Source organism: Scylla paramamosain, chromosome 34 (genome assembly GCF_035594125.1).
Source record: "Scylla paramamosain isolate STU-SP2022 chromosome 34, ASM3559412v1, whole genome shotgun sequence".
Classification (NCBI taxonomy): Eukaryota; Metazoa; Arthropoda; class Malacostraca; order Decapoda; family Portunidae; genus Scylla; species Scylla paramamosain.
The window spans coordinates 12,423,472-12,448,575 of record NC_087184.1 but is presented as its reverse complement, the minus strand read 5'-3'; the positions used below and the strand labels follow the sequence as shown (position 1 = coordinate 12,448,575).

The following is a 25,104-nucleotide window of genomic DNA, read 5'->3' as shown; positions in this document are numbered from 1 at the left end:
GGATTCATTTGAGGTTTATGAAAATGTGGATTCAAATTGGTGGTAATGTTAGTCAGTGTTTGGCTGGAGAGGGACTGTTAATGAAGTGCATATTAATGCATTATGGGGAGGTAATTGCTAATGTGATTGCCCATATTGAGTGAAGCAGAGGTGCAATTGATTGGAGGTTCATGGCATCATGATTTTAAATTATCAGTAATGTTGGTCTGTGTTTTATTAGAGCCACTTTTTCCCATATACTCCACATACTCATCTGTTGTTGGGAAATAATTGTTGGTACTGGTCACTATTAACACATATGAGTACACATTGCATTGCCAAACACAGTTAATGATGGTAGGTAGAAATTATAAACCATTACCTATCCATTCCAGTGAGGGAAAATAAAGATATTAAACAAAATTATGATGAATGATGATGATAGGTAGTGAAATCATCTCAAAGAACATAAAAGCATAAGAAAATAAGGGAAGCTGCAGGAAGCCATCAGGCCTGTATGTGGCAGTTGTTGTATAAAACATGTCATGCTATTTCCACCTATCATCCCTAGCCATAAATATATCTGATCATCCAGAGCTCCCTAATGACTAATATCAGTCTGTATCTCCCTAGGGAAGCACATTTTCCATACACATAGATATAAACTTTGTACAGTATTACAAGGAAGCAATGGTTTATGCAGTAAATACCCACCATTGAGACACACTGGAATAGACTCAGGTGGTTAGTGCCAAGTCATTAGGAAGCTGTGAAAGGTTTTGACAAATTTATGGATGAGGAGGATAGTAAAAAATAGGTAGATATGTTTCATACAGGGACTGCCATGTGTGGGCCTGATGGCTTCTTGCAGCTTCCCTTATTCTTTTATGCTCTTATGTTCTATGAGATAATTTCACTGCCTATCATCATCATCCTAATTTTGTTAAGCATCCTTACTTTCCCTCACAGGGTTAGTTATGCGTAGTGTGCAATGATTAGGATGATAGGTGAAAATAGGTAAATGTGTTTCATCCGTGAACTGCCACATGTAGGTCTGATGACTTCTTGCAGCTTCCCTTATATTCTGGTGTTCACTGCATTGTTATACCGTGAATATTAGGAGTATTCATTGTGTCTGTCTGTGTGTGCAGTGTTCGAGGGCGGCACACAGCACTGCGGGGCACTGTGTCAAGGGGAGAGAGATGCCTGGATCACAGCCATCCACCAGGCGTCCTTCGCTTACATGAGGCAGCAGGTGAGTGGCAGCAGTTGTGTGGCTGGGCATGAAATAAAACCATTCCTTCAGGTTGATCATTGTTCATATTTTTAATACTAAAACCATGCATTAAACAAAACTGCTCCCTCCTTCAGATTGATCAGTGTTCATCTTTTCAGTCTAGAACCATGAACTAAAACCACTCCTTCAGGTTGATCAGTGCCCTTTTCAGTACTAATGACATGAACTAAAGGCACTTCCTCCTTCAGGTTGAGTCTCTGCAGCAGGAGGTGGCAGCACGGCAGTCATCCCTTCCGGCTGACATCCACCACCACCGCATCAACACTGGCATCACATTAGGTTAGTCCTCCCTTCACTCCTCACATTCTGTCCTCAAACACTGCTTTGTCTTATCTCAACAGCTTCTAACAGTGTTTAATTGAAAATACATGCTGGGGTTTTCAGGTGTGTTTTTATGCTTCTAGTGATAGTTTAACAAGGTTTCTGCATAGTCAGTAGAGAAAAATTCCTATGATAACTCTAGAACTATATTGGCCAACTTTTGTGACTTTCTCTGATGTTTGTAAGTATTTATCTGTTTTTATTTTTATTTTTTATTTTATTTTGTTTTATTTTATTTTATTTTATTTTATTTTATTTTGTATTTATTTATTTTTTTTTTTTTGCTGGCTTTCTTGACATGTAAAAAAATTGTGAAATATAGAAATAACAATAATGAACAAGTTATGATTCATATAAGATTCAGTTCAGAAAGTTTAAATAATCATTAGATTGTGTTTTTTCCCAATAATAATGTTTGTTGGTCACACACTCCTTTTAATGCATGTCTGCACTTTAGTTATTGTAATGTACTTTATTAGCATTTATGAGTAACAGTAATAGATATACATATTTCTACTTCAGTGTTTAGTTTCTTGTATAGATTCTGATCCACTTTTATTTGAAATTTGTTTAAGTGTAATTATTGTGTTTTATGGCAATGATTATCATGAATGGAAACATGAACTTTTCTTGCACTCAGTACTTTGGCCGTGAGTTGGTCGTGTGCCTTGCATGGAATGAGATCCTGCTTCATAGGTCACCTCACAGGCAGTGCAGCTCCTCAAGACTCTCCAGAAATTGGTATAGAATTTTCTAGCACTAAAGGAAAATGAATTCAAAATGGGTGACATAACTTTTCTTTATTTTTTATGTAGGAAGGGCACTGGCCTAGAGCAACAAAAAAATGAAAAAAATATTTTAATAAGCCCATTGAGGTGCCAGTCCGTAAAGAAAGGTAAAAAAGTTCATGCAAAATTGGAGGATAAGTCTTTGTCAATTAACTGCACGGGAAGGGCTTCCTGATGTTCAAGAGGGTGATGTTATACTCATAAATCATGTTACATTGGCTTCATTATTATTAGACTGGAAAACTGTGCTGCCTCTCTGGTTTTGCTCACTGTACATAGATGCAACACTTCATGAAGATTAAATCCATATAAGTCAGTTTTCTAATGCACAACTTACCTGAAGTATTGTATGAAGTGTTGCTATACTTTTGTTAACTTATATTTCTGTTGTAGATAATTAGGAAGAGTTTCAGAACATGGGAGTTAGCAGGGAACAGTGAACAGTCCTAGTGAAACTCAAATACTGGTAATCATGTAATTCTCTGTCACCTGGTGGTTGATATTCACATGTAGGAGTTTCATAATAAATACACTGGTTTAACACATTCCTTGTAACACTCAAAAGCTTCCAGGAAATTCTCCTTGTATGAGTCATTAGTAATGTGGATAGGAGTTTCAGAACATACATACTTACAAAGGCTTTAAATAATCACTATAAAAAATCTCAAACTATCATGAAATTTGTCTTATATTGGTGGTTAGGTTCTTTGAGTTTTTTTTTTTTTTTTTTTTACCCCATGGGTGATTTCCCTGATACATAAAAAAGGGAAAGTAATGGTTATACATATTCCTTTTTAAAACTAAAAAAAAAAATATTGTAAAATTTTTCTGATATCAGTGGTACAGTATTTGAATGGATTTATCTTTTTTTAATCCATTATTTTTTTTTATTTGTGGACTATTACAAAAAGAAAAAAAAAGTGGCTATACTTATTCCTTTTGAAAATCAAAAACTACCATGAAATTTTCTTACACTGGTTTTTACTAATCTTGGTGGTGGTGTGACCTGCCACTGCCCTTCCCTAGTGTACTGGCAACATGTAGAGGGAGCACAGTAACATGGGTGGCCTTGACTAACAGTGCAGTGTGCTGGTTCTTAAAGAGGACATTGACCCACAGAGTTTGCCCCGCGTAGTGAGTGCTCCCAGACAGGTGTGCCCCGCCCTCCTGTAGGTTAGTTACCCCCGTCAACCTTGCCTTCCCCTCCCTTGCCTCCTCCCCCTTGCCTTCTCCCCCTTACCTCCTCTCCCTTGCCTCTGCCCCCTTGCCTCCACCCCATTGCCTCCTCTCCCTTGCCTCCTCTCCCTTACCTCCTCTTCCTTGTTTCCATTCTTGTACTTCTAAAAGCATGGTCTTTCTTCAAGTATTTGTTGCTGTTATTACTGCATGTCTTCTGTTTATACCTGGAAAACTGTATATAATGTATATTTTGTCTTCTAAATGTTTTAAATGTTGGATCTCTCAGTCATCTATGAACCTTTTATATTACTCTCTCTCTCTCTCTCTCTCTCTCTCTCTCTCTCTCTCTCTCTCTCTCTCTCTCTCTCTCTCTCTCTCTCTCTCTCTCTCTCTCTCTCTCTCTCTCTCTCTCTCTCTCTCTCTCTCTCTCTCTCTCTCTCAATGCATCATGGAAGTTTTAGTGTTGACTATTTCTTGTGCTTCATTTGATTTAGTGTTGTACTGTTGGCTTCAGTCCTGCCTTCACCTGCCTCCTGGGTATGTGCGGGGTGGCAGCGCTGGTTTGGGTTTTTTGACTGGTACCTGATGAATAGCAATTAAGATGAGGAACTGATGATGTCATTGTGACCCTGGTAGCTGCACAAACTGTAGTGTATATGCAGCATTCATTTGCAATTCAAATTTATGCCTTCAGAAAATAAAGTACCAAAGAGAGAGAGAGAGAGAGAGTCTGAAATTCTTTTGGGATGGGGAAAAGGAATGCATAAGTGGAAGAAAAGAGGATTAAGAGAGAGAGAGAGAGAGAGAGAGAGAGAGAGAGAGAGAGAGAGAGAGAGAGAGAGAGAGAGAGAGAGAGAGAGCAAGCATCAGGTATCTATCAAGATCCAAGACAACTCAGCCACATCACCCAGACAAATCAACCCAAGCCAAGGGAACAGGATAAAAAAAAGAAACAGCTGTGCTGAACAATAGTCCCATTACTGCTTTTGACTTTGATTTGTATTGATTTTTTTATATTTTTCATTTATTTTTAACCAGTATGTTCAAAGTAGTACAGTGATTTTTATTGATTTTTCTGCTTTACCTTCAGTTTTAACGTGTATGATCCCAGCAGTACAGTGGTTTTTATTGATTTTTCTACTTTTACCTTTAGTCTTAACCAGTACATTCTTAGCAGTACAGCGTAGCAAGTTAAAGACATCTCATTTCACCATCATTGAACAGCCTCACACCATCATGCATCAGGTCAGTGTTTTCATGTCCTGGGCAGATGTCAACGAGCCGCCCTTTCTGGAGATGTGCATTTCCTGTGACAACCTGCGATGTGACGGTGATGGGCGGCCCCCCAACCCTCGTGTGAGTGTGCAGGTCCTCAACCCTCCACAGACTGCCTGGCTGCACTATGCCCAGACTGAGGTCATCGAGGTGAGTCCTGGCCTGGTTGTTTTACTCTTATGTGCACACACTAACAAAATTATCATTACAGTGATGAGTTTCATACTAAACAACCTGGTAGTCTTGGCAGGGTTAGTAATTGTGTTTGACTAAGGCTCTTCTCAAGTCCTATTGCTTAACTTAAGAGTGCTGCTCACTTGATTCATGCAGGTGCAGCTGTACCAAACACACACAGGGATACCAACATGAGTAGCTTCTTAATAATGACTCATTGCATAAAGCATTATCATAACTTGACCTCCCCCCCAAAAAAAGCAGATATCCTATGATTTCCTTGCATCACCTCAGTATCTAACAAACATTATTCTCTACAGACAACTAGCAATCCCAACTTCCTGTCGACGGTGAGTTTCCGGAAGAGTGATGGGCTGGACTCCCAGACTCAGGTGCGGCTTGTGGTGTATGATGTGCGGGAGCGAGTCACCAACACCACCACACAGCTCGGCCAGGCCACGGCAAGTGTGCTGAGTGTGCTTCCTTGGTGCTGAGAGTGTTAGATCTGTTGTGTACTTGCTTACATGGGCCAGTGAGAATGTTAGGTTAGATTTACTGTGGGAGTGTTAAGTTTACTGTTATTTGTGTACATTGGCCAGTGAGAATGTTAGGTTTATTGTTTACTTGTTATAGTGAGAATAAGTTATATTTACTGTTTACTTGTGTACATGGGCCAGTGATAATGTTAGGTTAGATTTACTGTTTACTTGTTTACATGGGTCAGTGAGAATGTTAGGTTAGATTTACTGTTTACTTGGTGCAGTGAAAATGTTTGATTTACAGGATAAACTCCTGGTGATGTTTTATTTAGTAATGATTTAAAGCTTAGTGTTTACAATAATTACCTTACAAAATTTATTATTCTTGTACCATCATGTGTGCATGTGGACTGTTTTTCTTCTGTAGGTGATAAGAAAACTGTTGAATGAAAGGTTTATGGTGATTATTTCAATGAGTATTGACATGAAGCATAACGTTTGTATTGATTACTTTACATGCTATTTTATTTTCATATTTTCACGAGGATAATGTTTGTATTCATTACTTTGTATAACATTTTACTTTCATATTCTCATAAGCATGATATTTGTATTGATTACATATTCTGTTTTCACATTCTCCTTTACTCTTATGGCCTGTGTTCCCCATGGCAGATAAGTCTCGGGGGTCTGCACGAGACTGGCCGCTCCCGCCTGAGTCTGCTGTCACCAGCCGGCAGGAATGTTGGCTTCATCACCATCAGTGCGTGGACACTTGAGGCAGAGTCTGTGGATGCTTCCTCCCACACTCCAAGCAACGCCACGCCACACCACCAGCCTGTGAGTCACCAAGCTGAGTGAACATGGCAAGGAAGCTGCAAGAAACCAGCTGGCCTATAACATGCAGTCCTTGATATGTAGCTCTTATTTATAGCAGTGACCATAAAATTTCTTGCATCCTGTGCAGTTTTTTACTTCTATTTGTAAGTAAAGTTTTTCTAATGACCATCATCATTTCCTTTCACTTTTTTTTATTTTCCCTTGTAGGTTTGGATGGCTTGTGAGTCTTCCATTTTTTGTAGTTATAAATTATCTCTTCTCTGACACTCATCCTTCCCTTGCTTCATTTCTTGTCATTCACTGTTGCTTCCTGTCATACCTTCATCTCTCATTAGCCACAGACATCCATTTTGCATCTAATCTTAGTTGTATCCTTGAAGAGTCTTTTTTAATACCTTGGCATAGTTAATGTGTTGATTCTTTTTTATTTACTTTATTATTTGAAGTGACAGCATTTTATTTATTTTCTACCTCTTACTATTTAATTTTGAATTTCTATTTTATTATAAGTCTACTTTAAGGTACTACTTTACTTTTTATACAATTAAAGCACTTGAATTTAAATTTGAATATGAAATATACACATAATCAAGATATAGGGAATTTTGTCCAGCATTAATAGCACCCCAAAAAAAAATATTTACATCTATGATAAACTAATAAACTTTCCCTTCACCCCCAGGCCCCTCCCCCTGTAGCCTGTCACCGCCGCACTCAGTCTCTGCCACCGCGCCTCAGCTCCAAGACTCGCCACCCCACCCAGGGTCACCTCAGTCTGCTTTTTGACAATCCCACCATGGCCACCTTCAGGTTCCATTCTGGCTTGGGTGGGGACATCGCTGTGCTGGAGGTCATGGCCGAGAGCAGATACTGCTTCTTGTTCCCTCAGCAGCTATTGTAAGTTGTCAGTGCATGCATGTTTCTTTGAGCACTAATTGGTAGCAGTTTCAGCTTAAATCCTTGTTATCCAGACTTGATGTGGTCATAAAAGTATATCTTCATAACCACATTTTATTCTGCTGACTTCTATGACCACTTTCTTCTCAGGTTTCTGTCATAATCAAATCTATCTTTCTATGTATATATAATTGTATGATTGTATGATTGTATAAATTTCTAACATCTTCAGTTGCACTTGGTCAGTTGTTAGCTTATTGTTTGAAAGGGCAAGAAATAATAGATTCAAGCGTGAGAAAGTTAGATTTAGAAAAGAGATAGGAAGGAACTGGTCCCCAACTAGAATGGCAGATGAATGGAATAGACTCAGTAATTGGGTTGTGAGTGATGAGTCAATAAGGAACTTCAAAAGACAACTACACAAATTTATGGATGAGAATGATAGGTGGAAATAGGTAGGTACGTTTCTTACAGGGACTGCCACATGAAGGTCTGATGGCTTCTTGCAGCTTCCCTTATTTTCTTATTTTCTAATATTGTTATAACCAGTCATTATTCTGCTAATTCCTATGACTATTTTGTTCTTAGGTTTCTCTCATAGTCAAAGCAGTCTTTGTATGTATGTATATATATTTGTATAAAACTCTAACATCCTTAGTGCCTGATGATCCACGTGATTATTTTTTTTAGTAAGATGGACAGCAATCAAGAGCTACAAAAATTTATTAAAAAAGAATGGCCCACTTAGATGCCCATCCATACAGGAATAGGGCCAAAAGGATCATGCAAAATTGGAGCTGTTGGTTCATCTCTTAAGGCTCACAGAATCAAATGTAACTTCCAGGCGGCTGTGGATGTCTGAGGAGCGGCGGTGGCAGGAGGAGCTGTCATCACTCGGGGACCTCTCAGACCAGTGGCACACCCGGCAGATGGCTCTCCTCAACCAGCACGTCACACTCATCAACATCTACAACATGGCACTTGACACCCTGGATGTGGCGGCGCATTCCGGTAGTGTGTGGAGACTCTCTCTCTCTCTCTCTCTCTCTCTCTCTCTCTCTCTCTCTCTCTCTCTCTCTCTCTCTCTCTCTCTCTCTCTCTCTCTCTCTCTCTCTCTCTCTCTCTCTCTCTCTCTCTCTCTCTCTCTCTCTCTCTCTCTCTCTCTCTCTCTCTCTCTGTTGCTATTGTAAGTGTTAGATTCCTCCTAAGAAACAGTCAGTTCTCTCTGTCTTATTGTTTATTATTTTTGTTATTATTGTAAATGCTCAGTTCTTTTAAGTTCTTTTTTTAACTAGTCAATTCTCACTTTTTTTTTTTTTTACTGTTGCCAATATAAATGCTAAATTCCTTTTAAAAAATAGTCACTAAATGAAGTGGGAATGGCTTGAAGAGACATTTTCATAACCATTCATGGTTACTAAAATTAGTCATGGTCATGACTCATATGACATTTTCTTTATCAGGTTCTTCTCATAATCAGATTTACCTTTCTATGTATTTATGTATATATGTGCGTGTTTTCATCTATCTATCTAGCTTTCTGTCTGTCTGTCAAAGTATCTATCATTTATTCATATCCTGTTATCAGATTCTCACAAAACTACTTATAAATTTTTCTTCTTTCCCTTCTCCATCAGGGGTCAATGGGCTAGGAGAGTGTTGTGAATGAGTGTGAATGTGAAAGTTGTGTGCCTTGTCTTTTTGGGGAGAGACAGCCTTGGTATATATATATATATATATATATATATATATATATATATATATATATATATATATATATATATATATATATATATATATATATATATATATATATCCTTATGTTATTTTCAGGTTCAAGTTTCAAGAAGAGTACAGACAAAGGTGAGACATCCCTGGAAATGTCCCCCACCAACCTTCACCTGCAGAGACTCTGGGCACAGAATGAATCTCTCCGCCGGTCTGGCTTCTATGATATTATTACATGTGGGATCTTCACAGCATTCTCACAAGGCTACAAGAAGGGAGGACTCATTAAGTAAGTTGCTCTCTGGACACTCTTCACGTCTCAGTAACACATCAACTAATTGAAATTGACTTTATTTTTTGTGTTTGATAAAGTAACTGATCTCTTTTTATATCATTACCTAATCAATTAACACAGATTAACTTTTCTCTACTCATTCAACTAACTTTAATAGACATTTTATCTTTTATTACTCTGTCAACTTTTTAATATGAACTTTTTCCATCTCTCTCTTATTCTCAATCAACTAAATAATATTAACTTTTCATCTTTTATTACATAACTAAATCAGGCTTATTCTTTTATCTCCCATCACGTGAACAACTACGACCTATATTTAGAAACACTGTTCCCTCTCACCACAACTACTTTCAAAGGTCACAGAAATGATCAGATGGGTTCTCAAGAATGTTTTTCCTGTCAATAATGTAAAAAGCTTAATTGTGCCACTAGAACCATAGAAACAGCCTTAAAAATCTGTGTAACTTCAACTAGGTGCTTTTGAAAGTAGTGTGGGTGCGGCAGGAAGTGCTTCAGAATATAGCTCTAACTCAAAATTGAATACTTTAAAGAAGAAATGTTTACTCATGCCTTGTGCCTTCTCCCAGCATGCTGCAGAAGGCCAAGAGCTCCCGCAGGACGCCTGGGGGAGGGGATAAGGCGTGGGCGAGTGAGGCAGCGGTGGAGGGCATCAAGCGGCTGAGGCAGGAGGTGGTGACTCTGCTGCGCTCCCTGCTGGTGACGCTGCGGCAGGGAGAAGTGGAGACTCTCACTACCCTCCTCACCAAGCTGCAGGAGAAGGTGAGGAGTACATGCCTTTTCAAGGGGTACTCAAGTTACAGTGGAGTTTTGTTCCGATGCCATGTTGTACACTAATTTTCAGCATAGGTCGGAACCAGCCTAAGTAAGCACCTACAGTGTGTCACTTGCCGGTGCTAATGCTGTAGTACTGCAAAGTCATAATCTAGGACATAAAAACATAATTACTGTATCTATGAAAATACATGGAGGACATACAGTAAGTAAAAAAATTAAATGAATCAGTAACCCCCCCAAAAAAAAAGAAAAGAAAAAAAAAAATCAGCCATAGGAAATGTACAGAGTCAAGCACTACCATCATTGTAATCATGAAATGGCAGAAGTCAAGACCATCATAAACCAAAGACTGTATATTCTTCATTAATCTGTTACTAGTGTTTTGCTTTGCTATGGATGTGTGTGGCCAGCTGTGTTATGCCTGAGCTTCTGGGGTGCAGTATAGTAGTACACAAGACTGGTGTGTGTGCGTGTGTGTGTGTGTGTGAGATGCTTTGTCTGGGTCACTCTGTCTGTGATTACTGGCCTGGTATATGGATAGATACATAGATAAAATTATTGATTTACTGTGTATCTCATTTATCCAGTGGTGCTTTATTATTTGTGAATCTTCAGTGTATTAATATTTTGCAGTATGAATCAAGTAATTTTGTCCTTTGTTTAGATTTGTGAGTGAAGAATTATCATTTGTGAATTTTCCTAAACAATATTTACCTGAAAAAAATATAAGAAAATTTAATGTCACAAGATACAAATAATGATAGAATTTATTGTTAATTTTGACTTATAAATATTCTCCTTGTAAGTTCTTTTAAAGTCTTCAACTCGTTTTTATTTATTTATTATCATCATATATATATATATATATATATATATATATATATATATATATATATATATATATATATATATATATATATATATATATATATATATATATATATATATATATATATATTCATGTCATTTCCATCCATCACTTCCTACTTCCATTCATCCCCACACTAGCAACCAACACCACTGCTTCACACAACAGGGATCAGAAGTTATTTCATAATAGAAGCACATGTGGTAGATCAACACTCCACATACATATTTCTTGACTCTCCTTTCAGACGCGCTCCTTGCTGAACGTCATTGAGCCATCACTGGTGGAGGAGGCATTTGAGTTCCTGGACCAGATCAGAGTGCCACAGAACCCGTCACGCATCCTGACACTGGCTACCCGAACTTACTCCAACTACAATATATCAGGTTACTTGAGCCCAGAAACTGCCTTAGACCTTGAGTTGATGAGTCCTGATGCACCAAACATTCCAGTGTGTGGGAATCCTGAACACAGACAGGGTGAGGCAGAAAGAACTAGTAGCATTATTAAAGATATTGATATTATGGATGCACAGGAGAATAGCATATACAGACCAACTGACGAGCCTGAGCCATGGGATCTTATTCAGCTGAATGTTCAGGCGAGTATCATGTGCCTCTCTAGTAAGATAAAAACCTTCTGTAACCGAATGAATGAATCCAAGGAGAAAGGAATGAGTGAGAGTGCAAGTGGAGAGTTACAGAACGAACTACAAGGCAAAGACGGCAATGGGAAGGACACGGGACTAAACAACAATGTAGTGAATAGTACTGGTGAGCAAACTGACACAGCGCATAGCCAGGTTTGCGTCACGGAGGCGCAGAACATCACGCCGAGTCTTGCCGCTCAAACTCAGGCCATGATATCCACTTCAGTTGGGTCCGACTCAAGCCATGCCTCAGGTAAGTCCATGTCATCTAGTCTTGGTGTGGCGAGGACCAACGAGAGTCAAAGGTCCTCCTGCTCTGCCACCCCCGATGTGTCTCCGTGTGAGGAGGACAGTGGCATTGGTCTGGAGCGAGTGACAAGTGAGGTTGAAAGAACAGATTGTATAAGTGATGGTGGTCTGTCTGTGGATGATGAGAGGAGAGAGGAACTCCTTCCACTGGACAAGACTGAGGTGAAGCGTGGGGAGCGGGAGGAACACACGGTAAACAGTGATGTGCGTTATGGAACTGACTCTGGGGTAATCAAATCTAGTAAGTTAGAGTCCATCATGGAGCAGAGCATAGAAGATCTTGGGCCAAGCCTGGATGGGGACGTGAAATCCAATCAAACATCAAGCGATGATGGAATACAGTGCTCGGAAAGTGGAACTGTGAATGAGAAGGAATCTGGGACAACTCAGAGGAGAAACTCAAATACCAATAGAAATACAGAATGCAATGGTGAGGAGACAAACAAAAACCAAAATTCAACAGGTTACAAAGATGAAAACAAGGACAAAGAACCTGCAGAAATCACTCCATCACACAAAGCAAAAGGTAAAAGTACCCCCGAGGAAGTGGACTGGGTGGCGGAGGTGAGGCCAAGCATGAAGAAATTACGGCAGGCAATGGACGGCCTGATGCGCACTGCTCGCCTCGTCCACAGTGTGTTCAGGCTCCAACAGACACCAGATGCAGCACAGGCAGCTCACAACATCAAGTACAGGAGGGACATTTGTTTCTCCCAGGCGGTGAGTGAAATGCAACACGCTTATTCTAATTGTAAGAATATTTAAATCACCTGAAGCTCTAGTTAATGAGAGGCATTCATAAAACTGAATCTAACACCATGTGATAATGTGACCTTGTTGATATTATTGTGCTGAGTAGGAGATATATAATTATTGTAAAGATATTTGAATAACTTAACAATCTAGATAGTAAGGGCCATTTATGAAATGAATGTAACACCACTTGATAACCCCCTAACCTTGCTGATATTATTATGCAGAGTAGGAGACACAAAGAATATTAGGTTATTAAATTGCATCAGATTTAGTTTAGAAATGCCCATCACTAGAGTGTGAAAATTTTGCAATTATTTATATTTTTTGCCTCCCTACATGTTTACTGGTAATGAAGAAAGTTTATTGCATCTCCATCCTCAGTTAACCTCCCTTATGAGAATAGACCTTAATTTATGTAAATAGACCTTAATTCCTTCCTCAACTAACTCTCTTAATGTGTCTCGCTCTTTTTCTCAGCCTCAGCTGACTTTCCTTGTGAGAAAAGACTTAATTTATCTCTCTCATTCTCAGCTGACCACCCTTGTGACCGGCCTCATGACCCGGCTGTGGTGCAGGAAGGCTGACCCACTCTTTGTGACTGTCCTGGCCCATCTTGGACCTCTGGCAGAGTTTGAGTGCCTCGTCTCCTGTCACGGGTGAGTGTACCTTCATCCTGAACTACTGGACTTGTGTGTCTTCTTAATCCAGGGCAGGTTAAGATTTAAAATGTACAGTTCTGCTTACTCATTTTGATTTTTGGATTTGTGTTTTTTTGTATGCTATGTTTATATGTACTTTATATGGAAAGTTTTAGTGATTTACTTAATTTTGCACTATGCTTGAATCTAGGAAAGTACTGAGTCATTGACATTTGTGTTGTTGTCTGTGATACAGTTGCCTTCTGAAAGCATAAAAGTAGGTGCTGGATGTACTTTATATACAGAGTTGAGTAATAATAACCAACATGAAAAATTGACAAGAACAGCAAAAAAATTGCCAATGACATGTAAGATAAATATAAACAAGTAACAATAAACTACTCAATCCATGTGAAACCTTTCTATAGAATTTTCATGAGAGCAGCAATTAAGCAAACTGTTTATTTTTATTTTTTTAATTAATTAATTTATTTATTTATTTATTTTATTTCATTTTATTATTTATTTGTTGAATTTTCCATGTGTATTTACCTAGTTGTGAGATACAGGATGAGAGCCACACTAAGCTCATGCTGTCCCATCTCCATATCGATTTTTATCCAAATTTTCTTTAAATTTATGGACTGTCTTGGCACACACATTCTCATCAATAAGTTGATTTCACATTGCTATGCTCCTGTGGGGAAAACTATGTTTCTTGATGTCTCTTCTACAAACACTCCTTTTTAATTTCTTTCCATGCCCTCTGGTACCTCTCATATCTGGTATCACAAGATCATCCCTGTCTAACTTCTCCATCCCTCCCAATATTCTATATAGTGCTTCCAAATCACCTCCTTCCCTCCTTGTTTTCCAGTGTAGTCAAGCTAGAATCTCTTTAACTCTCTTCACAGTTATACCCTCTTAAGCTTGTAGGGATTTTAGTTGCAGCTCTCTGAATTCTTTCTAATTTTCTGATATCCTTCTTCAGACTTGGTGACCACACTAATGGTGCATACGACAATTAGAAATGGTTACTCCCAGATCTTTTCTTCTGTTCTTATAGTAATTTTCTCATTTCCCAAATAGTAGTTGCCTTCTGTTCTTCTCCTACTCTTTCCAAACTCCACCACACTACATTTCTTGGCATTAAACTCCATGTTCCACCTCAATGACCATTCATTTATCTTAATAATTAAGTCTTGATTAAGAGCTTTGCACTCTTCTTCATTTGTTACTTTTCTCATCATTTTAGCATCATCAGCAAAGAGACTCATGTACCTTGTCACTCCTTCCGTCACGTCGTTTACATATATTGCAAACATAATTGATGCTAGTACTGACCCTTACGGAACTCTGCTTACTACTGCTCTCCATGTCGACTTATTGCCTCTGATTACCGTCCTCATCTCTATTCATCAAAAAGTCAGTCATCCATTTTATAAATTATCCTCCCAGTCCTGCTATAATTTTCGATTTCCATATTATCCTTTTGTACTCTATTTTATCAAATGCTTTATTTTTTTTTAGGTCCAAGTACATGCAGTCAACCCATCCATTTCTCTCTGTGTCCATTACTCTTGAGTAGAAGCTTATCAGATTTGTTATATAAGATCTTCCTTCTCTGAATCCAAATTGTCTCTCTGTTATCACATTGTTGTCTTTCAGGTATTTCACCCATTTGTTCTTTATGAGCTTTTCACAAATCTTTGCTGCCACACTTGTCAGCAATACTATTCTATAATTTAATGGGTCTTCTTTACTTCCACCCTTGTGAATTGGGGTAATATCTGCCCATTTCCAATCTTTAGGTACTCTTCCTTCCAACAGGGTGGTGCTGATTATATTGTGTATCACTTTGGCTAGTTGTGGCCTGCACTCCTTTAGAATCCAGTTCAACACACCATCAGGTCTCATTGCTTTCCTTACATCCAGTTCTTCCAACATAGTCATTACTTCTATGTGTGCCCTGCCTCTCAACACATGAAAGAAAGAAAAGTTAGCACAGATTCAAAGCTCATCAGATGCTCATGTTCAGGAATGATGAAGGTATGCTGAGTGACATGGTGGTGGCAGTGGAGGATCTGGGCACGGTAGAGTTTGTCATGGTGTCTGCTGCTGGGCCCCAGAATGGAAACAGGACCCGTAGTGAGGGCGCCACTCCTCCCCAGGTGTCCTATGAGCTGCCGATGCCTCACGTCTCAGGAAACAGGCAAGCTCACTTGCACATAATCCTTCATTAGTTTGGCTGACTCATTTGTTAGCCCTTTCACTGTGATTTGCAACAATTCGCAGTATTAAAAGCAGTGTATGGAGTCTTTATAAGCATCTACAAGAAAGGGTGATAAAAAGAATAAATTTTGCAGTTTCTGGCCAGTACAAGACTAAGAGGTGCCTATAGAACAACAAAAAGTGTCTCAGAGGAAATATGTGCTAAATAACAGTGAAAGGATTAAGAACATTCAGTATGTGTGGTTTTGAAATTGCAAACAGGAATGGTTTTGTTCTTTGACTTAATTCATGTAAACAGAGTTCAAATTAACAAAATAGAAATCTCACAATTCTAGCTCAAAATTAAATGGAAAAATTTTAAATCTAAGGCTGTTCCCAAGTCACAAAGTGTGTATGTGTGTGTGTATGTGTGTGTGTGTCATGACATAATTTATTCATAAAATGAGACTCCTATCTGTATTTACAAAACTGATTCTTGTACCAAGATTAGTAAAATGTTACAAAATTCATAATGACATTGATGACTCCCCCTTACCTTCACCAGGTGTGGGCTGAGAGTAGTGTTGCCAGTACCAGAACATGTCTTCAGTCTGCTTCCTAACACCAGCTCTCAGCAGCCCAACGACCCGCCCACTTTCTGTGTCACCCCAGTGCTCTTCAACATTGGAATCAACGAGGAGGTAGGATTGTTTGGTCACAGCCACCATCTTGAGACTTAGATAAGGGCATTGGATATGGATAGATGGATTAAACAAATAAATAGTACATGTTCATAAACAGGTGCTGGTGCTGTATAACATAAGCAAACAAGGGAAGCATATGGCAATCCCTGTATGAAACTTACCTACCTGTTTCCACTATCATCCTCATTCATAAATTTGTCTAAGGTTCTTTTAAAGCTCCCTAATGACTCAACACAACAACCTGATTATTGAGTCCATTCCATTCATTTACCACTCTGTTAGAGAAGATCAGTGACAAGCCAGGTAACACAGCCACACTAAGCTCCTCCCTCTTCAGGCAACGCTGGCAGAGAAGCTCGGCACGGATGGCCCTCAGACCCGCAACAACCAGGACAGCTACGAGCGCCTCTCTCAGTATTACCATCGATTCAAGAAGCTGCCCCTACCACAGGAAAGCAGCAGAAGTAAGTGCTTCTATTTAACTTGGTATTACCTCTACTTATAAATCTGCATTCTACTAAACTTGAACTCTTTCAAGAGGGAAGTTCCAAGACATTTCTCAAGGTAATTTTGGATTTACTTTTATGCAATCCCTCTTTAGGTTCCTGTTGAAGCTTTTGTGGCTTTTTTTCCACCAATTTTTGTTGCCCTTAGCCAGAACCCCTCTTGTATAAAATGAAACAGGAGAAACAGAAAAATTAGGTAACAATTTCATCCATCTGTCTCCTAACTTCTACCTCTGTTCTCTCAAGTCTGTTTTTTTTTTTTTTACTCCTAGAACAGAAGAAAACAAGGAAACAGCAAAAGGCCAATTGACCTGCACAAGGCAGCTCCTCTCTCTCCCTTAACTCCTGCCTCCTGTGTCTCCTCCCTTAACTTCTGCCACCTGTTTCTTTGCTGCCTGCTGTTTCTCTCCCTTAACTCCTGCCTGCTATATCCTGCCCCTTCCCTCTTCATTCTTACCTCCCAACTTTTAATGCAGGAGCTTCAGTAGGAACACATTCTCACTACATAATCGATATTGCAGAAGATTTTTGTGAATGAGTACAGAGATATGAGTGCTGAGTTGAATGAAAAGCTGGGTGTTGTTTGCAGGGGTTCCATCTATGGGTAGTGAAGTGCCTCTGGTAGACTTGATTGATAAACTGGGAGTGGAAGTGATGTCCTCGAGAAGCAAGAACCCTGCAGTGCTCTACCTGGCCGCCCAGTGCTGTCGGGCCATGGCGGGTAAGGAATGGTTCTTGCTTACACTGGGTTCAAGTTTAACCATGAACCTTGTGTGTTTTTCTTGTGTCATTAGATAGGGAATGTTAGAATGTTGCTTGCTTACAATGGGTTCAAATTTAGACTTGAAACTTTTGGATGTTTCTTCTGTGTAATTATTATTTAATGAATAATTCCAGTTTACTAACTACTGACTTCAGCTTCTATTCTGTATTAGTGAAATTAGCTGAATATATTTTAGTGGAGTAGAGATGTGAGTGTGTGGTGCTTTATCTGGGTCACCCCCTTGTGCAGTTGCTGTCCTGGTATATAGATAGATGAAGTATGTTTAGATTAAATTGAGAGTAGATTTATTTTGTAGACTTTTAATAAGGCAAATCTTAGTATAGCAGACTTTAAAGTTAAGTACATTCTAGAGTAAGACAGATTTTGGTTAAACTCTTAAAGTAGACCTAGGATAGTAAATATTTTAAGGATTTAATGCGGCTCATCTCCATTGGTTACATAATTTGTTTCATCACTGTGGTTCAAGTGCAGTATCCCTAGCCAATTTGATCTGTGATGTGTGACTGTTACAGGTCTTCGCTTCACGTCCTGCAAGAGTGGTAAGGACCGGACAGGAATGAGTGCCACACTGGAGCAAGCAAGTATTTTGGCAGCAGAATATGACTTAGCGGAGACAGAATTTCAGCGTGCTTTGAATTGCATGAGAAGGTAAGATGCTGCTTTCATTCAGAAGAGATAAGATGAGATAAAGAATTTTGAACTGGGTATGAAAACTGTTAGATGGAGGCATGAGTGGAGTTTAGATGACAGAGTTCTCTTTCCCAGTGAGGGCACCAGGCTGGAGAACTGCCAGAAGAATGTCGGATCGCGGAGATATGCATTCTCCGCCATCAACCTCACCCTATTCCCAAAGCAGTATCGGCCCCCATCGGGAACCTATGGATCCAGTCTGACCTAGAGATGGAAATCACAACTTGTATTTTTGTACACCAGTATTTGTGTGATTGTATTCCCTAGTCAGTGTATGCCATGTGTGTGTGTGTGTGTGTGTGTGTGTGTGTGTGTGTGTGTGTGTTGACTCAGGTGTATCCAGTGGTTATAATGGTTCTGTTTGTGTCTGAGAAACAGTTACAGAGATCTTGTTTTATGCATTTGATTGACTGATTAGGAGTTAGGTCATTTTGTGCTAATTTAAGCAAGCATATAATCAAGATATGACTAAAATTTTGAATGGCTAGTTATCTTAGACCATCTTTTAGCTCATAATGTGCAAACCAGATATTTATGTTTTATTTACAGTAGTAATCTATTTAATACATTCCATATTTGGACTGTGGAGGTGTGTATGGTGTACGGTGGGACTCATGTCTATTGATACAAGCACTTCAGCAATGCATGGAGTAAATCTTGTTACTCAGCTGACTGTCTACCAGATCCTGACAGAGGTGCACTTATAGACCATATTCTGAAACACTTCCACACTGCACCTCCACTGCATTCAAAAGGCTCTATTTACAGTTACACAGGTTTTTAAGGATGTGTTTATGGTTCTAGTAACAGATCAACAAGATTTCTACTATTAAGAGGAGAAACACTCTTGAGAACCCAGCTAATCATCTATGTGGCCTTGTTAAATAGCTGTGGTGAGACAGCAGAGTGTTTCAGAATACAGGCCTAAGACAAATCTTGGTGTCTCTTATGGAACTCTCACTCACTCAGAAATAAAACAAAATTACCATTTTATTTTTAACTGGTTATCATTTTGAAGGGTGATGTTTGTATATATTTTGGTCAGTCACACACTTCTGTCATTAGTACAGCAGAAAGGGAAATAGTAATTGTTTAAAATGAGATATGTTTCATGAGGGAATTATGTAGAACTGTGTTTTATTTCAAGATTTAAGGCTTTATTGCTGGCTGAACTGTACTGACCTTGCTCTGTCTGATGAATATTTGTTTCCATATTAATGCAAATTTTCTTTTAAGTAAGTCATGTTAAGAATGTTTTTTTATGTTTTTTTAGATTAAGTTTTAATATGTGTATGTGTGTGTGTGTGTGTGTGTGTGTGTGTGTGAGGTGAGTTGATCCAGGTAACACAATCAGCTGTTCCTAAGACTGGAATATCCTTGGTGTGTTGTCAAGCATTTGTCTCTATATCAAAATTGTCAAATTTGAATCCTGACAGACAGTCTTGTATATGTAGATAAAGTGCTTTCAAAAGTGTCAAAGAATGCACTATAAATTATTACACTGATAAATATTGTATATAACTTATATATTTATACTTGTATAGTGAATAATTCATTAACATTAAAAAATGTTCATGTATGTACTATATTTGATCATTCACTGAGTTCCACCACAATCGTTCATGCATTTTTTTCTTTTTTTATTATCATGTCATGTACAGTTGGGGTCAGAAGTCAAGTCTCCTGCAGCAATCACTCCTCTGTGTCTGGCATTTTCCTTCAGGATCAGTAATCAGGACAGGATGAGAATAACAGGTTCAAGTTTGATAAGGTTGGACTGAAAAAAAAGAGATAGAGAGAAAGTGGTTCTCAAATAGAGTGGTAGATAAATGGAATAGACTCCATAATCAGGCTGTTAATGCCGAGTCAACAGGGAGCTTTTAACAAGATTAGACGAATTTATGGATGAAGATGATAGTGGAGATAGGCATGTTTTATACAAGGACTGCCACATGTAGGTCTGATGGCTTCTTGCACCTTCCTTTGTTTTTCTGTTTTTTCTTGTATTCAATTTGATCCAGTCTGCTGACAGTCTTACAACACATCAGCTGATCATAGAGGCACCTTCATTCTTTCATCCCCTCTCACTGGTGAACTCTGGAATATTCTGCCTGTTTGTTTCTCCACCTTCCTATGACAACTGTTTCAGGAATATCATGGCGTTTCAGGAAATGAACTGGCATACTCACTTGACAATCTACTTCCTACTGTAGTTTTTTAGAGTGGCATATTAACAGTTTTTTTGTACGTTTTTCCTCTTGGCCTGCCCACTTCATATGTAAAAAAAATATCTATCATCCATTTATATACCAGGCTGGCAATCCCATGTCGGGTGGTCCAGACAAAACATTTAAAAAAATACATATATGTACATCCAAAAAAAAATAGGTAGCCAAAACAAGCCACACATCTTTCACATTCACACTCACACCACTCTGTCAGCACCTTCGCCGCCAGGGAGAAGAGAAAGTACTCCTGCCCTCAGTGTACAGCGATCAGCCATACAGGAAATGATAAGGAAGATCAAGGAAAAAAAAACGTGACAGGGAAGTGATACAGAAAGTTACTTGAGTTTTGACCACAACTGTGAATTGATGCCTCATGACTTACATTGGATCTTGTGCTGAGTGTTCTTGTTTGTGTACATACCAGTCACCCATCATCACCCCCACAGCATTAGTCCAGCACTTCATCACACCAATACCCTTGCCCTCAGTCAGGGGGGAATGTACCGATGTAAAATTCTGCACATTTTCTTTCTGTCGTGTGTGACGTTTGAGATTATCCGAAGCCTGTGTAATTAGTAACTTCACTGATGTCATATTGACTTCACTAAAACTAGTACTGTTATGGAAACCAATTTTTTGTACATAATGAAAACGTTTAACAATTGTTGGTTTAGATTATGTACGCTATTAAAGTTGTACATTTTTAGAGTTTGACAAACAGGTTGGATGTGTGTACGTATGATATTCTTCTATAGGAAGTGTTGTTTCAAAGTGTCAAAAAAGAAGTATTGTGTTAACTATTGCTACTACTAACACTCATCATGGGGACCTTCGCTCTTCATGGTCCTCTTATTGTTGTAGGTTTAAATCATGTTCATCAGCATACAGTGAACATTTATTTCACACTGATCCTACTCTTCCAGTGACAAGTATTGAGGAAAAGCTAAATTTTACTGTAAGTTTAATGCTGCCAGACTTACACTGTATATTATTGATGAAAGAGCTTACAAATTACTGTATGTAAGTTGCATTACTTAGCTGAAGATATAACACAGATCATGTTCTCGTAACACGTTTGTTGTCACGTTATGTAGCTATACAAAGCTATCATGGTTCTTATGAGGATGTTGTTTTGTCTTAAAATAAACTATCAGGTTATAAAGTTGTAGGTGTTAAGCAGCCAAGGCAGTGGCATAGAAAATGTTGCTACTCATGTGCAGGGTTTGTTAAGGGAAGGTGATGCATTGGCTTGATCTCTTACTCATGCACATCTTTTTTGCATTTTGGGGTTGGGAAGTATTTTGATTTGGTTTTTATTGTATTTATTGACTCATTTATTTATTTTATCTTATTCATTTATATATTTATTTTATTTATCTTTTTATTTATCTATTTATTTATTTATTTATTAATTAATTAATTTTATTTATTTATTTATTTATTTTATTTATTTATTTTTTATTATTTTTTATCATTATTTTATTATTTTATTATTTATTTATTTATTTTATTTATTTATTTATTTATCTATTTATTTATTTATTTATTTTATTTTAATTAATTAATTAATTTTTTTTTACAGTGGTGGTGGTGTTTTATATGAGCTAATTGTGGCTTCACTCTGTATTACTGACAGACAAGTAAGTTATAATGTCAAGGCTTAAAACAAGATTATGCTTTCCTTCATATTGCCAGTGATTGAGAGACCAAGACAAGTTGATCAGTAAGGAATGGTTGAAGAATATCTGTTACTTTGTACATTGCAGGTTGACAAGACAGAGCTACCTGTGCATCGTCTCCACCTAGACAATGCTTAGATTATCACATGTCTGGCCTTTTAATCAAGGCCCATATTTCAAAACACTTCCGCAGCTCACCTCCACTACTTTCAAAAGGCTCAAGTTGCAGTTAGACAGGTTTTTAAGAGTATTTCTATGATTCTAGTGACTGATTAACAATATTTCTACATTATTAACAGAAGAAACACTAGTGAGAATCTGGCTAATTATCTCTGTGGCCTTTGAAAATAGACATGGTTGGAGAGCAGAGCATTTTTTAATACTCACCAAGTCAGCACAGTACACTACTCTCCCATTCCTACAAACTTGGATCATAAATTATAGTGATACAGATCATTGAGGAACTCTTGCTGAGCTTTATTGAAACTAAAGCATAAGGAATTATATTTGCAGCCACGTAGTCATGAGTCATTACATTTTCTGCCTTTTTAATTGATTGTTATTACAAGTCAAGCGTACCTGATTTTCATACCTTATTAGCAGAAGTAGCATGCTATAATACTCGCGTGTTACTCCAGATAAATGTATTGACATGAATTGGTGTGAATTGGTAACATGTATGTGTTAATTTGTATTGCATTTACGTTTTCCCAAGAATCCCACATGAAATACCTTAGTAAATGTGATTGGAACATGATGCCATGCAGAACTTTTGATCTACACGAAACATCAGAGAGAGTGGATGTTGTATACTAACTTCTGTGCTCAAACATAAGACATAAGTTTGGTTGACAATGATGATGTGTTGTTGTGAGGTGCCTGAAGAACCTCCTCCCTTGGTCACCCACTTGTTGCTCTCATCTGTTGTGGAGCTTCTCTCCTCACCCTTGGAAACTGTCAGTCGTCGGGGTCTGTACTTTCAAACACTTCTACATCTCATCTTAACTATCTTTAAGAGGCTCTAGTGGAAGGTGCACGGTTTTCAAGTGATTTTTCATAATTCTGGTGATGGTTTATCAAGGATTTTACATCAGCAGTCAGAAAAGGATCCTTGAAAACCAGACTAGTCATCTGCATGGCCTTTGGAAGTAGTTGTTATGAGAGAGGGTGCTCCATAATACTGGCCCTGGCTGCTTACAACCCAATAAAAAGTTGTTAATTGTTAGTGTAGTAGCAGCCTCTGCATAAACTAATATATAAAGATAAACTTGTAATATTTCTGCTATTTTTCTAGATACTTCATGTTTAAAGAAAATAAAAAAAAAGACCGGTGTTTGATTTGTTTCACTTTGTACTGGAATGAAAATAATTAATGTAGTAGATAAATTGAGAGTATGGTGCGGTTATGCATAATAACAGCCGGACAGGGTAAAAGAATAAAGAAAATGGGAGACGAGAGATGTTGGCAAACTGTGAAACTAGGATGTCTTTCTTTGCCTCATGCTAATGCTGACTGTGAGCGCTGCTTCTCTAGTGTAAGCCATGTGAAAACAAAAGACAGAAATAAGCTAAAAGCAGAAACCGTATGAGACATCATCCTAGCGAAGCAGTGTGTTGCTTCCACATCCAGCAGTGACCATACGACCTTCAAGCCATCAATCAAAGTCAATGATAAAAAATATGACATCAAGAGTGCTATATTCCTCCAATGAAGAGAGTGCCGGGGCTGCTGACGACGTGCCGGATGTATATATAGAACAACCCCAGTAATCTCCTACATAGTAAGTAAACAACTTAACGAAGTGTCCTGTAGTTTTTCTCCAATTATTAATGATATGTATTTAGGAAAGTATTTTGTTAAGGGCATTGTTTTTTTTTTTTCATTACACACACACACACACACCTCTCTCTCTCTCTCTCTCTCTCTCTCTCTCTCTCTCTCTCTCTCTCTCTCTCTCTCTCTCTCTCTCTCTCTATCTATCTATCTATCTATCTATCTATCTATATATATATATATATATATATATATATATATATATATATATATATATATATATATATATATATATATATATATATATATATATATATATATATAATATATAAAACCTAAATTCTGCTGTATTTGGAACGTGGCAGTTTTGCATAATATTTGGAATAATTACATATGTACGATAATTTTACCAGAAGTACAATAATTTCAATCTGTGTAGCACGATAATATGGCCAAAACAATCTGGCAACTCTGCTGCTGCTGCCCGACAAATTAACCAGTCAGTGTGTCGCGCCTACCGGTGGTATTGGTACGCGTCTGTTCAACTCCCAGCCTGACAGAATTTGTGTTTTTTTTCTTTTTTGTGTAACCACGCCTACACAGTGGCTGCCAAGGCTTACCCATGAGTTAAACCTTCTTTAGTTGGTAATGAGGAAGGCGTGGGCTCTAGCAGTGGACACCCGAAGGCAGCAGTGGGTGAAAACAAGCAAAATAAAGAAAAGTTTGGCTGTGAGAAGGTGCTAGACAGCCAGCCATAGCGACCAGGAGGCACCAGCACCATCACCACCACAGGGAAGGTAAGGTCAGGAAGTGTTAGAATAAATTTAGGTAACTTAACGTAACTTTTTAATGAATAACTGAACTCATTTTAACGCATCTCACCTAACCTCCAGCACAATATATCCCTGTGTCAGCCTCATCTCGTTGCTAAAAACCGTAAATGAAAATGTAAACAATCTGGATCGTCTCTATTTATCACCCATTATCTATCTTATCTGTGAGTGTTTTAGTCCAATACTGTCGCAAAGCGGATCCACATGACCAAGCTTTAATATCCGCTCGTTAGATATACCTGCCATTACTTACTTTAAGTTTGGCGAGGGTTTAAATGAGTGAGAAGGGTTGGTCGTTACCTCCACTGGCCCCCCACCGCCATCTTGTATAAGGCTCCCCAGCTCCCTCCGGTTCCAATATTATTATTATTTTTTTTATTTCCTAAGTATTTTATTTCGGCTTGTAGCTAAGATTTTATGGTTTG

General features: G+C 38.3%; 1 protein-coding gene across 6 annotated transcripts in view; it reads left to right on the top strand.

Moving 5' to 3' along the window:
* LOC135090196 (inositol polyphosphate-4-phosphatase type I A-like) overlaps nt 1–23,405 on the top strand; it is a 171,834-nt gene extending 148,429 nt beyond the window's left edge. For 4 of the 6 annotated variants that reach the window (XM_063986645.1, XM_063986644.1, XM_063986649.1 and 1 more), the window contains 18 exons: nt 1,131–1,234; nt 1,465–1,555; nt 3,505–3,558; nt 4,835–4,989; nt 5,334–5,474; nt 6,168–6,332; nt 7,015–7,229; nt 8,074–8,240; nt 9,063–9,246; nt 9,843–10,035; nt 11,166–12,596; nt 13,164–13,288; nt 15,309–15,482; nt 16,047–16,182; nt 16,523–16,649; nt 17,281–17,412; nt 17,988–18,123; nt 18,241–23,405. In XM_063986645.1, the coding sequence (XP_063842715.1) occupies nt 1,131–1,234; nt 1,465–1,555; nt 3,505–3,558; nt 4,835–4,989; nt 5,334–5,474; nt 6,168–6,332; nt 7,015–7,229; nt 8,074–8,240; nt 9,063–9,246; nt 9,843–10,035; nt 11,166–12,596; nt 13,164–13,288; nt 15,309–15,482; nt 16,047–16,182; nt 16,523–16,649; nt 17,281–17,412; nt 17,988–18,123; nt 18,241–18,373 (3,863 nt within the window). In that variant the 3' untranslated portion in view covers nt 18,374–23,405. Of the gene's footprint in view, nt 1–1,130; nt 1,235–1,461; nt 1,556–2,237; nt 2,339–3,504; nt 3,559–4,834; nt 4,990–5,333; nt 5,475–6,167; nt 6,333–7,014; nt 7,230–8,073; nt 8,241–9,062; nt 9,247–9,842; nt 10,036–11,165; nt 12,597–13,163; nt 13,289–15,308; nt 15,483–16,046; nt 16,183–16,522; nt 16,650–17,280; nt 17,413–17,987; nt 18,124–18,240 lie in introns of those variants that run through there. The other 2 variants (XM_063986650.1, XM_063986647.1) reach the window with 2 other exon arrangements.
* Nucleotides 23,406–25,104: the final 1,699 nt, after the last annotated feature.